Source organism: Dermacentor albipictus, chromosome 3 (genome assembly GCF_038994185.2).
Source record: "Dermacentor albipictus isolate Rhodes 1998 colony chromosome 3, USDA_Dalb.pri_finalv2, whole genome shotgun sequence".
NCBI lineage: Eukaryota > Metazoa > Arthropoda > Arachnida > Ixodida > Ixodidae > Dermacentor > Dermacentor albipictus.
Genome location: NC_091823.1, coordinates 149,390,938 through 149,405,738, shown reverse-complemented (window position 1 = coordinate 149,405,738; position 14,801 = coordinate 149,390,938). Strand labels below are relative to the sequence as shown.

General features: G+C 46.2%; 1 protein-coding gene across 4 annotated transcripts in view; it reads left to right on the top strand.

The window, feature by feature from the left end:
- The window catches only part of LOC139057618 (gametocyte-specific factor 1-like), a 42,569-nt gene that overhangs the window by 1,495 nt on the left and 26,273 nt on the right, over nt 1-14,801 (top strand). For all 4 annotated transcript variants that reach the window (XM_070536164.1, XM_070536167.1, XM_070536165.1 and 1 more), the window contains 5 exons: nt 1,533-1,649; nt 5,207-5,330; nt 9,057-9,140; nt 10,003-10,129; nt 13,948-14,062. In XM_070536164.1, coding sequence (XP_070392265.1) covers nt 1,542-1,649; nt 5,207-5,330; nt 9,057-9,140; nt 10,003-10,129; nt 13,948-14,062 — 558 coding nt within the window. In that variant the 5' untranslated portion in view covers nt 1,533-1,541. The remainder of the gene's footprint in view (nt 1-1,532; nt 1,650-5,206; nt 5,331-9,056; nt 9,141-10,002; nt 10,130-13,947; nt 14,063-14,801) is intronic.

Sequence of the window (14,801 nt, the reverse complement as noted above, 5' to 3'; positions counted from 1 at the left end):
GGCCGAAATTAGTTATGGCATATTTGCTTAAATTCCATGTCTTACTGTGTGCAGTCGATGTGCAGTACTCGAAAACAATTAGAAAAATATTCGGTTTTTCATATAGCGACTATGCAATTTGAGGATTGAATCGAACAGGACAGAATTCCATTTGTTGTTCATAAGTTTCAAGTATTCTCACTCACCTAGAAACTCGAGTAAACCTCGAGTAAATCTTAAGCTTGACTAAACCATTCTGACACAGGCTTCCTGTTCATCGCCACCATGTGCATTTGCAAGACACAGCTATTCCTTCTCCCTCTTTTGTATAGCCTTTCGGCATTTTGGATCGAGTCTTCCTTGATCGTTGCTCGCACCAGTTATGAGCGTACACCAAGGAAACAAACAGACGCACTTGTGAAAGTTAACTGCACCAAGCACGCGTCACGCTTTTGTCATCTCCATATCACTGCGAGCATGCATTTTTCAACCAAGCGGCATGCCACTAGAGGGTGCTTGCATCTTTTGGAAGTGGTAAATTATCGCCGAGGTTTTCTTTCACATCAGCGTTTGTTTATAGGTAAGCTGCAGAGTGGCATCGACCCATTGTAACAGTTAGTGGAATGACTGCGCTCTCCTGTTGTACTGTGTTTATCTTTAGCATCGGTGGAGTGGCACGGAGGTAGAACCAGACTGTTACCTTGGGGTTCTGCGATTTAAGTCTACTCAGGGCACTGCGTGCTTTTTCTTCATTTCCTTACGAACTTGCAAAGCGCTTTGGGATTCCTGCAGTAGGGGCCGGAATACATCAAAACAACTAAGGGCGTGAGCCCAGATCAGCTATTGCAAGACAATTGTGTGCTGCGATTTGGGAACAAAATAAAGATCCCCAGGTGCCCAAAATAAATGCAGTGTCTGTCCACTACTTGCCTCGTAAAGAAATCGGGGTTCTGACTAAAAACAGCAGTATTTAATTTAATGCAACTTATGTAAAAGTGTTGTGTGCATTGTGCTTGTGGCACCAGTTGTTGACTGATGTGTTCGCAGGGAAGCAGCTGCGTTAGCAGAAGGTGCTGCATAATCCCTTTCACCAGAGTGGGTTCACACTGAGCTTTAATGAGTAGACTAAGCAGCAAGTACATGGTAGCTACAACTTGAGAAAGTAACATGGAGGACCATTTGGCTCGTGAACAAAGTGATGACACATTTCATTTCAACATGCAGTAGTGATATTCTTACTTGGGCAGCGTGAAAGTATTTGTGCACTTTAAAAAGTCCAAGGTGGTCAAACTTAATCTGTAGCTTTCTCTAAGGTGTCTTTCTTGAGGCTCATTCACATTGGTGACTCGCAGAAATCAGGTGACCACAATCGTCACAAAGAAATTGGTCGTTTATATGACCACCCTTAATGATCACTTTGGCGAAATAAAAGCAACTGTTTTGGATTAGTTGCTCGCTGCTTGATTGTTGCTGTGTGAGTCCTTAATCCTGGTGTTGCTTTGGGACTCAACCAATTGCTAGTCTATACATGCTGCCATTCTGACTCATTCCAGTTGTGAACCATGGCAACGTACCAGTATCGCCAGGAGCCCCTGACAACCTGTCCCTACAACCCTGCGCACCAGGTGAAGCTCGGTCGGCTGCAGATCCACATCACCAAGTGCAAGAAGGTGGGTGCCAGCTTGCACCGACTGGGCGAAAACTGTTGTCTCGGCAACTCTCAAACTGTGCCCCTGTTGCATGCATGTTAGACTGTAGTTTAGTGTGTGTAGTGTACCTGTCGGCTTTTATAATTTGGTCGTCCAAGGCCAGGTTTTTAGAGCTAGTTTATGAACATCTAATGACAGCAAAAATTTTCTTGTGTCCAGTTTAGGGCAAAAGCTGCTTTCAAAGGACTATGAAATCAGCTGTGTAATTTTTTTTTTTTTTTTTGGACCCACTCCTAAAGATCGGTGTGTAACACTGCTTGAAAATTTTTAGGCATCGTTATATGATATTTCGTGCAAGAGCTTTATGAATATTTTTATTGACTGAGATTGTTCTAGTCGACTATTAAGAGAGCTTTTTGAAAGCGTCTTCCGAGAAAACTTCAAATTTCTTATAAGCAGTCACTATCTTGAATAAGAAGATTTAGTGTTTCGCAACAAATTGCATTATGTTCTGGCCTTGAATGTGAGTTTTTTTAAGGAAAGATTTATTATACACTTGAATTTCACTTTAACGCAACTGGATGTAATGAAGAAAATGCAATCGCCCCTGAAATCCCCATAAAGATCCATATATTTAAAACCGCGTTTTGAGGAACTAAACTTGTTTTGCCAATGGATATAACGAACTAAAATCATCTTTGAAAGCAAAAATACCGACCATTGCACACTAAGCATGTCTCTTTCCACTGGGTTCTGCACTCGTTCCGTGCAGCATTTCAACGTTAGCAACACTAGTCCTTCTCACTGCCATACGCAAGGTGCCTGCACACAAGCAACACTTGTTCCTTATCGTCTTGCACCCCTGTGAAGCTGGCGAAGCTAGGTGCACCGAGATTGCAGTCTTGAAGGGCATGCCTGGCTATATCGCCCTACATGTTGATGATGATACCAGTGTGCAGGGTGCTAAAAACCAATGGCCACACTTCTCTCTCACTGCAGCGTGGAGTGCTGTTTATGCCACAGCTAGGTGTGACATCTAAAATTGTGTGAAACCAGCACGAGCCGGCCAACAAGCCAAGCCGGTGCGCGCACACAATAAGAAAGTGATGAATAGGATAGCTTCGCTTCCAAGGGCATTTCTTGTGTTGTGCCGGCTCTGTCTCGCGAAAGTGAAACTCTCTGAAAGTTGGTTGCTCAAGATTACCAGCACAGCTGGTAGTCGGTGCGCTGTGCTGTGTAGCTCATGCTGCTCGGAAACTATGGACTTCATTTGCGGGACAGCTTGCTAGACTAGCCATTTGACCGTGTCAATGTTTTGCCCGTTTCACGATGATATAAGCGAGCCAATTGGAAATCTGAAGCAAACGACGTTCGCAGCAACACAAGGACATTATCGCAACAGCTGTCGTGTCGATTGCTACAAAGTCACATGTTAGGCATGCTAGAGAGCCTTTGGTGTTGTTTTATTGAATTTTCATCGCATACGTGGCCACATAGCAGTTCGGCCGGCCGCGGTGCCATAGCCATCTTTGCATGTCCAAAGCTGTGCATGCCATTGCGCATATGCTGCAGCAAAGGGCAATGCTTGGTATGACGAAGTAGCAGCTATAACAAAGTAATTTCGGCTTTCCCTTCAACTTCGTTATGACTAGGTTCAACTCTAGTGTAAACATTTTTGTATTAATGGGTATTTGCGGTTCTAGCAATGTCGCAGGCAGCTGAACACAGTGCAAACTAGTCCTTTAGATTAGCAGCGTGCCAACACAAATGACTGTGACCCCACCTAAATGCATGAGTTTGAAAAGTAAAAGTAAACCAAATGCATACCATATGTCAACCTAATCTAGTGCTGTATCCATATTGTGCACACAGCACTGACCACTGTGGCACCAACCATACTTTGCATTTCTGCATATAATAGTGTCGATCAGAAAGTTTAGTAAAGGGTTCCATCTCAATGAAATACGAAGTACCAGCAAACATTTGTCATCTATGGCCTAGGAAATGTGGCAGAGCACATGTCTTGGTGAAATGCAAAAGCACTGGTGTATGAGGGACATTCCGAAAGTAAGTTTCATAATTTTTTAGGAGATATGATGGTACACTAGGTGAAACAATCGTGTAAGAATCCACTCCCATTACTGGTTCAACGATGGAAGGAACGTCAGCGGAGGAGGGGCACAGGCGCAGAGCGCTGAAGAAGAGAGAGTAGCAGCAGACTGGCTTGCCCGAGGTTATTAGAGTGCATATCACGATGGCAGACAGATGTGCTGACAATGCCGTTGTGAATAGAAGTGCATGCCGTTATCTGGTACGAATGGGCATCCGTTCCCTGCATTCAAAGCCGCACTCTCTGGGCATCACTTCCAAAACAATGCTGAGGTAGAGCAGACTGTGCGACAGTTCCCTCCATTGCAGGGCACTGAGTTTTACCAAAGTGGTTTCTTCAAACTGATTGCACGCTACAGCAAAATTCTCAATGTCAGTGGCGAATATGTGGAAAAGTAGTCTAAGGTGTGTAGTTCATGATGCCATCGTGTCTTTTTTTTTTTTTTTCTGTAGTGTTTTCGTGTGAAAATAAATGATGAAACTTACTTTTGCATTGTCCCTCGTGATAAATGTAAGTGTACGTTAAACAAACCCAGGCGGTCAAAATTAATCGGGACTCCTTCCCTACGGTGGGCCTCGTAATTGGATCGTAGTTTTGACACGTGAATCCCCAGAAAAAGTGCATGGTTTCCAGCATGCACCGTCGAATCTGAGGTATATGTGCAGCTAGCACTGCTGCAAGTCCTTACATCCTGAAATATGCTGTACTAAATCACTAATGCAATGCCACCTGCAGGGCCGCTCATCATGCTGGCATTGTCAGGGCATTGTGGTAGACCAACATGATGTCTCCACATATGGTTTGAGGAGATTGAAGGTAGAACTTTCTATCGCTGTCAGCACTTTACCAATCTTCGTTGTTAAGCTGAGTGACTGACTTTTTTTTTTCATTTGGCCACAAGATAGTTTACAATCTGCAAGTCAAACGAGTTCAATAGGGTGCAATCTTGTTACGGTTTGCTTTGTAAAGTGTTACAAGATTGTGCCCCTGCTTAGCACCTTCATGGTGCCCAATAATGGTTGTGGAGTTAATTAGTGGGCTTCTGCTCGCTAACAACTTTTCATGCATGCTCTTTCATTGCACTTGGTGAGAAGATTTTCTTGTTTAATCCGTTTTCAACTTGTCTAACGCAAATGTGCTCTTTAGTCATTGAAGATGCTTTTTTAGGGTCTAGGGAGTGCCTGAAAAACCTTTTTTTTTTCCTCAACGAGTGCTGTGAACTCTTTTTGCTGATGAGCAGGGGTGAGGTCACGCAAGTATCTTACTTCGTGAACGTTCACTTGCTCTCTCTGGATTTTCTGGGTGCCATGCTCCCGCCCCGCTGCGCTGCAGTCTGCTGACAGAAGTGGGGCGGCCGGCAAATCGCGAGAGGGCAGGCGAACATTTGGAAAGCAAAATCCTCATGTGGTGTCGCTCTAGGTCTCTTCTATGCCTGCAGTACCAGAGCCCATTTCTGTCTCTTACGCAGGCGCACCTAGACAAGGATATGAAGCAGTGCCCATTCTCGGCTGAACATGTGGTTCCTGCCAGTGAGCTGATGCACCACATCTACACATGTCCTCTGAACACAACAGTAGAGCGCTTTCTCACAGGTAACGCGCAAGTCTTTGCCTTCACATTTCTCTAGTGGCTTATTTTTGAACTGTTCCCGCATGTTCAGTGCCACGTGTCGTCGGGTGTGTGTGTGTGTGCCCACGCTTGTCAAAGCGCGGCAGCCGGGGAGAGGAGCTCCCCAAGTGTGAAGCGAGGAGGTCTGACCGGCGCCGGCCTGGCTGATGCGTCACTACACTCGTCTCAACATGTCTCTCAGCTCGTCCGTGCCTCGCTGTCACGTGGTCTCATCCCATGACCTTCCTTCTTGCCCGCGACGCCGAGAGTATAAGAGCAGCTGCCCCCGGACGCCAAGAGAGAGGCTCCGAATTCTTCCGTCGAGAAGCGTGCTCTCCCGTCTCTCCACTTTGGTCGACCTGGCCGCTCTTTTGCGATGCTAGAATAAACAAGTTTTTCTGTTAGCAGTCGACTCATGCTTTGCCGGGACCTTCGGATGCTTCCAGTGTGCCCCAAGCCGCCAGGCCAACGCTACCCTTGAGGCTTGCGACCCATTTGCAACAATGGGCGCCAGCGGTCCGATTGCAACAACGGGTGTCAGCACTGAGGTTCCAACAGTAGCGATGTAATTCTTAGAAGACACGCTCTCTAGTGTGCATACAATGCACAACACTTCTCAGCTCAAAATGGCCAGACCTGGTGAGGAGCCACTGCTATACAAGATACCTCATCTTGCATTTTTTGAAGAAAATATCTTATATTTCGATTTATACAGTAGCCACATGGGGGTACCTCAAAGGGGCCCGAACCACCTCTCGGGCTTGGTGAAATAACATATTCCACAGGTAGCATACACAGCTGTGTACTTATCAGCCAAGTTTTGCTGTCATATGTGGTGCAAGCAGCTCGCAAGCGCATACCTGCCAACCCTCCCGATTCGCCTGGGAAACTTCCGATATTTTACTGAACTTTCCGATTGTACGATCACTGTATTAAATCTTCCAAAAGATGGTCTCTGTTCGCGCAATAATGGTTTTTGCGACACCAAAACTGGCACCGCGGAATCTACAGCCACATCGTAATCGTCAGCATCACCAACAACGGCTGCACTAGCACCATCGGTATCAACGACTAAGCAGCCGACCATGGTTCCTAGTAAGCTGACCAAAGCCAGAGCCAATGTAGCTCTTGCATTTGATGCATGCCTTCCTGCATGGTGCATTGTTGCTGGTGCTTGTGTGTATTAGTGTTGGCTAGGCCGTGTGTGTGCGGTGCACCGTGTAAATTTAGAATCCTCGTGTGCTTGATGCCATGGCGCTATCAGAGCCCAAGAAAAGGTATTTGCAGAAGTTTTTGCGATCTTACACTTCTGAATTTCCGTGCTTTTTGTCATCAAGAAAAAGAGAGCATTTTGCATTTTATACGTGTGGATGCTACGTCAGCGTGTCTCACGGTGGCAAAGACAACTTGTAACTGCATGTTTCCATGGCCAGGCATCAAAGCTGCGTTAGCACTGCTGAGCAGCAAGACAACATAGTGAACTTTCTCCAGAACAACTGCGACGACAGTGTCATACGTGTGAAGTGCCTGTTTATGGGATTCCTCATGGAACACAATCTACTCTTTAATGTCAGAGACCACGTTGGGCCTCTTCTATGGAAAATATTTCCGAAGTGTGACGAGGCGAAATGTTGTGGATGTGGACGCAACTTTGAAATGCAACTCCGAAGAATCCGGAAGTAGCCATCCTGAAGTTTATTTCGCAGGCATCGCTCTCAAGTCTTCATTTCTCTATTTAGGGTGTCCCTCAGCTGTTGCCCCGAGATTCTAATGAATCTGCTGAAGACGCTTTAGATGCTCTCGAAGCTGAGTTTGCCGCACTACAGGCGTACAATCTTCCAGAGGACATTCTGAACGAAAAAAGGTGGGATGTGCGGTGGTCTGTGGTTCGAAAAATGAAAAACACTGATGGAAAACATGTTTCACCGAGTTGCTAAGGTGATGCTGGATTTACTCGTGATACTGCATAGCTACGCAGAGTGCGAGTATTTTTAGCATGGCGCGGAAAACTAGGGCTGAATTCCGCTCATCGATGTGCAGCACAACCCTCCAACGCCTGCTACTAGTGAAGGGCCATCAGTCTGGACCATGTTTTTAGCAAAGCTACTCAGAGAAATTTTTGAAGTCAGCAAAGCCTGCTACTGCAAGTTACCTGTAAAAGGACTCGTCGAACACTGTCTTAAAGTTTGAACGAACCCCCCCACTTCCTGTTGGCGCGAATAAAGTCTCCGATTTTTTATCTTGCCAGGTTGGCAGGTATGCAAGCGGATCGCAAAGTCTCCTTTTTCTCAAACACTCTTTTCAACAGAAGGCCCTGTGCTCACTGTCTTCTACACGCACTATTTCGTCATCGGACACACTATCTCATCATTGCGTTTGCTGCTATTGGCCGATAGCCAACATAAAGCTGCGGTCTGCTACACAGCGGAGACACCATGGCTCCTTCAGGGTGCCGCCACGAGTTCACTGGCTAAGTGTACTGCGGCCCGCTTAAGACAACCTCATTTGGCTTATGTTTAGCACGTCGTAGGCACCAAAGTCGGAAGTCATGGTATCTATGCTAACATTCAAAATGAAATTTGAACTGCGCACCAAGGTTACACTTGGAAGGCAGAATGTTGTCGGCACGTCCCACTGTGTCATAGCCTTCGCAGTGCAAGGCATTGAAGAAGGAACAGGAGCACAGTGGAGGCTGCTGTGCTCATATGCCAATATGCTCATTGCCAATAACTCCACTTCTGCTGAACGCATTTAAGTACTTTTTGCGGTCAAGTGTTTCTCAAATAGTCTATTTTCACTTCAAATGCCTTTCTCCACCTTGACAAAATGTGGTTCAAGGCCTCTTTAAATGCTGAATGTCTCGATGCAATCCAGCAGCTTGATACTGTATCTCAATTTCAATTGTGGCATCTTTGGGTGGTTTAGCCCAATCTGTCATCTTGATTTCGTTGCTGGCACTTTTTTCTCGTGTACATTTAGATCTAAATGGCAGCTGCAATTTTCAAAGGCAGCCAGTTTATTGAAGGTAATTAAACAAAAAATTGGGTGCATGATGATGCGTTGATGGAGACTGCCAGGGACCTAATGGTCACGTAAGTGTCGAAGGTTCATGGTAGAATGTTTCTATATTTGTCTTTACATGGCCCATCACATTCTACAGCCTAGTAGAATGGGTTTGACTATTTCCACGGTTACATTTATTGCTAGTTCTTGTTTTTTCTCGCTTTCTTCAGCCTTCCTCCTAATGCCTTTCTCTCCCCCTCCCTTGCAGAGTATCACGTAGGCGAAGATCTGTAAATTGGCAAACATCTCTGCTTTTAAAAACGGCTGTCTACTGTGTGTTTGGGTTGTAAGAATGTGTGAATTTTTGCTGTTGAAACACAAGGCTCGATTAAAGTAGATTGGATAATTAAGTTTGTCACAGCATGTACGGCTTTGTTGTATTAAGGGTCTATACTGAAGGAAAATGTGCTGCAGAGAGAAGGAAAGTGTTGCACGTTGTTTACCTCGCAACTACTAGGCTTTCGCATGGTCAAACAGTTGGCTTGCGCATACGCTTCCTGCAAATGTCATATGCCTCGCAGCTTCAGAACGAAAACAAGGTGAGAGCGGGAGCCAACTGCTCCTATTCCTGGTTCCTGCTTTCACCTTGTTCTCGTTTTGCTCATCGTCTTGAATTTCCATCTCCCGCATTCCCCGTGTTTTCACAGCTTCAGAGAAAGACAAGCCCACGGGCAATGTTGCCCTGCCGGCTGCTGCCGAGGATGTGCCAGCGGAGGAGAATTGGGACGAAGGTATTTGCCTGCTTTCCTTCTTGTTTACTAATGGTAGGTTCAGTGCAGATATAGACGTCTAAAAGAATGAGTTTCTGCTTTTGAGTGAGTGGGATGTGGTGGTCGTGTTCACTTCGCAGCATGTTTATCACTTAGCGGTGTGTTCATAGGAGATAAAGCCAGTATCTTGCACTAGATGATGTGAGCTGCCGATTCACTGAAGTGTGAATTAATGCTAGCTAAAGTGTAAGGTAACAGATGGGGGCGCCACTGTGTGAGATGGTTAGGTGTGATTCTTCAGGCCACAGGGAAGCGTCTTAGTGAGCTTGAATAACTTGTGGTATGCAGATCTCACTGGCGTTCATAGGCTGTTGAAATCGCGTGTAAGTACATTTCATGGTATTGAAGTTCAAATACATGGTGTTCTTGGGGAAGAGCACATATAAAAAGTTTTCAATCTTATGTGCTAATTTGCTGTACCCATGTCGTTATGGCCAACAGTATGTGGAATGGTGTTAGGCTGTGAGCACGAGGTCGCGGGATCGAATCCCGGCCACGGCAGCCGCATTTCGATGGGGGCGAAATGCGAAAACACCCATGTACTTAGATTTAGGTGCACGTTAAAGAACCCCAGGGGGTCGAAATTTCCAGAGTCCTCCATTACGGCGTGCCTCATAATCAGAAAGTGGTTTTGGCACGTAAAACCCCATAATTTGATTTTTTTTAACAGTATGTGGAAATAAATATCTGACGTATTTTTAGTATATTGGATTGTCTTTTGGTGTCGTCTTGAAGTGAATAACTGTTCGTGTAAAGAAGTGCAAGGTCTGGTGTGCCTTTGCTTAATTGGGCTCTGACCCAAGGTTTACTTGCTTGCTTGCAGAGATCAGTGGCTCAACCAGCCTGGAGGATAAGATTCCGAAGCCGTCTGTAGCTCCTGTGTTTGTGAATGTCCAAGCGATGGCACCGGCAGAACGCCGGCACTACTACGCATCATTGCACAGCCAGGCGTGAGTAGTGGCACCCACGCATGTGTGAGTTTGTGTGTGTGTGTGGGGGGGGGGTACTTTGCTTTTTGCTTGTGTGTTTTGCAATCTCTTGGGCCGAAAACTTTCATCCACACAGGTTTCTTGGGTTTGAGCTGGACAGAACAGGCCTCCCACCATTCTGGAGTGGGGTTTGGGTCACTTACTAGAATCTTGCCTTGATATTGTGTATTAATATAGCACCTTGTGGATGAGTAAAAAATTTACATTTATTTATTTCACATACAGTAAAACCTCGTTTGTGTGTTGTTGGCAGGGAATGTAAATCAAGTACACACTAAGCGATGTACTAGTTCAACAGTGGCAGGTGAGCAGCTATAGACTTATAGGTGGGAAAAGAACTTTTAATTCTTGCTCAGCCACAGATGAAGACAATGTTAGTTTGCGACAGTTTGCAATTGCCCCTGTAGGGGCCTGGAACGATGACAGCATCCTCAAACTATGCGAAACTGCGGGCCCTTACTTCTCTACAAAGGCCCTCGTGAAGGTATAAACACACGTACTGCTTCGGAGATGGAAGGGCCATCGGCCACTTCGTTTTTGGGAATGGCATGGAAGCACCAGAAGCCATGGGAGCGGGAAACACGTCATGACCACCATGTTTTGACATCACTGTCGGTGGAAACTGCTGTCAGTGAAAAAGTCTGCGAGCTGCAATTTCACTATCTATGGTCTGCGCGCATGCAAGTTTTCAGGTTCTGGGCTTGCACACGCTGAAAAATGAAGTACTACTACTAGCACTCTAACCGTTCGGCATGTGGTAAGTGACAATGGCTTTAAGCAGTCAGCCAGTACATTAAGTTCAATGCGACATAGTGGGGATTCATCGTGACTATGTTTAAACCGCAATTACTTATTAAGCAGATACGTATTAACAGGATTTTATTTTGCTTTCAAGACCCAAAGGGGTTACAGAAAGGATTTTGGTAAAAAACAAGATGCAGTGCTTTTCACCATGCAAAGGCATGGTGAACAGAACTATCGAATTTGTTTGTGCCGGTGTGACGAGCTTGAATGTCGTGGCAAGGCAATTCATCCATACTTATCCTAGAAATCAATCACAGGGAACCCTGATCATGAGAAGGAAATTCACAGAAGAATAAACATGGGTTAGATCACATACGACAGGCATTTCCAGCTCCTGACTGGAAGCTTACATTTATCATTGAAAAGGAAGGTGTACAATCTGTGCATTTTACCAGTGCTGACATATGGGGCAGAGAATTGGAGACTGACAAAGAAGATTGAGAACAAGTTCAGGACCACGCAAAGAGCGATGGAATGAAGATTGCTAGGCATAATATTAAGAGACAGAAGGAGAGTGGTTTGGATCAGAGAGCAAACGGGTATAGACAATATTTTAATTGACATCAAAAGAAAGAAATGGAGCTGGGCAGGTCATGTAATCCGCCGGTTAGATAACCGTTGGACCATTAGGGTTATAGAATGGGTGCCAAGAGAAGGGAAACTCAATCGAGCACGACGGAAGACTAGGTGGAGCGATGAAATTGGGAAATTCGTGGGCACTAGTTGGAATCGGTTGGTGCAGGACAGGGGTAATTGGAGATCACTGGGAGAGGCCTTCATCCTGTAGTGGACATAAAACTGGCTGATCACGATGATGATCGATGTCCTAGGAATGAGAGGAGTCTCTGTAAAGGCTTTATACACACAGGCTAGGGTCAGTACAGGGCAATACAGCTAAGACTATAATGTATGAGCTGATGTATAAGCTAAGCTATAATGTAACCCAGTGGTTCTCAAATGGGGGTTTGCAAAGCCATTTTTGGGGTTCATAAAACCCACGCACCCCCCTCCCAAAAAACTTTTTTTTGATTTTTTTGAAGGTGTGGCTACTGCAAACTTTGGGACATGACTGGGGACTGCAGAAATGCATTCCCAGGCTTGCGTACTTGAAAAACAAATACAGAAACTGGTTGAATGTGGCTGCAGATACAGTCGCCGACCGATTTTCCGGACTCCGAAAATTCGGACATGCCCGATTATTCGGTCAGCTTCGCGGCACCGTCATTCTCCCCATAGACCATAATGTATAACAACTGCCGAAAGTTCGGACACCTTGCAACCTCTCGCCTGATTTTTCGTACACTCCTTGAGCCAACTCGGTCGAGAGCACCATGCACCGACTCTGACCGGTGCATGGTGCGACTTGCTGAACGCCATTTTTATTTTGAACGGAGCTTCCTTGCTGCCCCACAAAGTGGCGCTACTGGAAATCCCCGCTCATCGTCGTTTCTGCCTGGTTAGAGTGGCTCTGCAGCAGCTCCGGTTTCAGCTTAGCAAGCCATGTCAAGACAATCCAGCAGCTGATTTGTTTTTTCGCGCAAGACGCTGCGAGTAGGCCGCGTTTTTCGTTTCTGCGACTGGTGTCGGCACGGTGGTGTTTGCTTTGTGTGCTGTGTCAAGGTTTCAATGATCCAACGCGGCATACATAAACATCGCGTCAAGGGTCTAATGGCGCCGACAGTGCCGGCGCAGACTGCGCTGGGGAATGCCGGCAAGCGGCTGCCGGGAGGCCTAAGACTTGTCACCTTCCGATGTGCTCCCTACTGACGCGGGAAATGTTCTGCCGAGACCTGCGCAGTTGGTTGCATTGCGATTCCGGACACCGTCTCATTTGACAGTTTCATAGGTGGTGACACTGCTGTATTGACATGCGCAGAACTTGACGACGACAAGATCATTCGTCAGGTTTCTGCTGCACCGCCGGGCGATGACGAGTCGGAAGATGACGCACCATGTGCTGCGCTGTCGTGGCATGCGGAGCGTGTACAAACAGTGACTGTGCTTTCAGCCGCTAATAGTGACCGTACGACCCTCTCCGAGATTCAGGCTTATCTGATAGCGTCTAAACGGAACAGCGTGCAACGGCGCATTCACGATTTCTTCCAAGCCTACTGCCGAGCCCGAATAAGTGCGTGGAAATAAAGGATTTCATTTTTTTTCTTAATCTGCTTTTTCGGACACCCGTTTATTCGGACATTTTCGCAGTCCCCGTGAGGTCTGAATAAACGGTCGGCGACTGTGTAAAACTCCTTAAGCTTGACTGCACCACATATTCTCAAGCGGTCCAGATTGAATTGACGTGGCAATTTTGTTTGACCATTATTTGCCAAGTGACAACAAAAGGCACCTGTTTCATGCTGCATGGTGAGGGTACGGGCAACACAAATGGTGGCAACTTGGTCCACAGTCGCTATGTTTCCCACACCGTGCGTGTGCTGATCAGTATGAGAACGCGTACTAGACACTGTACGGCGTCTGAAATTTCAGCGAGTGTTGTATCTTTAAAAAATTCTATTTGTCTACTTTATGCAAAGACCGCAGGTACTTGGACATTAACATTTCAACATTCATAAATTTGAACAGATGCAGAACTCCTAGTCGCATGCTTCAATTGTCGTACATGTACGGCTGCTTGGTCTAGATATTTTGCACACGTGCAGCCTTTGAATCCTATCGTTTTGGTTATGTAGTGCAGCGTCACTTATAGTGTGGATATTTGCTATTCTGGCGACTTACGCTGTAACTGGTCTATGCTGCATATAAGAGGGAGGGAGGGTGCAAACAGGTTTTCGCATAAAAAGGCAGTTCAAGTGCAATACTTTAAAAATGGCAGGCAGAAGTTGCCATCCAGCGGTTGTCCCGTGGCCTTATTCGAGATGTGTTATCTGTGTATGTTGCTGTTACATAAAAATGGAACTCTCACTTAGCTCGCCTGTTTGTTTGCATTGCTCACCCACTTTCTTCCTCCTCCCTAGAGATGAGCTGTTGCCGAGCGACATGAAGCCAAGGGTGTTGCCGAAGGCAAAGACACTGGAAGAGGAGGAGGAGGAGATGCTCCCCATGCCACCCATGCCCAAGACAGAGTCCAAGGTGTGTGCACTTGCTAACACTTTCTGAATTAGCTCATGCACACGTAAATGAATACCCAGGAATGTGGACGCTGGAACAGCCACTGCCGCAGCACAGTTGCAATGCACGTTCAGTCAAACCTCGATATATCGAACACGGATATATCGAATTAGTATTGCATGTATCAAATACTTTCTATGTCATCTAGAAAATCTCATGCATTTATCATTTCTTTCGAACGTGGTCGGACGTAAAATAGATACAGTGAAACCTCGTTAGACCGCAGTTGGCCGGAGCGCGGAAAAAGTACGTACTAAACGGTCGTACTGTTTAACCGAAATAGCATGAGATCGCCCACTTACCTGTGGAAAACGGAACTCGGAGAGAGTGCGATGAAAGGGGAAAAAAACATGCAGTATTTATTCACTTTGCGCGACAAAAGTGTTATTTTCGTTTGATGCCGCGGTAGCCTAGCACGACGTCAGCGGCTTCTAGCGTACTGGAGCTGTGTGCAAGCTTCTCAGCCAGCACCTCTTTTCGGCGAACACTCGCATGGCAGATTCCTCGTTGGCGTTACGTGTTCTCCGTGCACGGGCGCAGTAGCGCTGCAGAAGTTGCAGGGCACCTTTTTCATTGCCGGGTGCCGCAGTTTGGAACACATTTCGTTTGGAATAGTTATGTTATCGCGCCCCTGTTCTCGTCGCAACGAATGCATTCATGAGGCTGACGTAATGCGCAGCTTCTGCCACTGTCGGGCCTG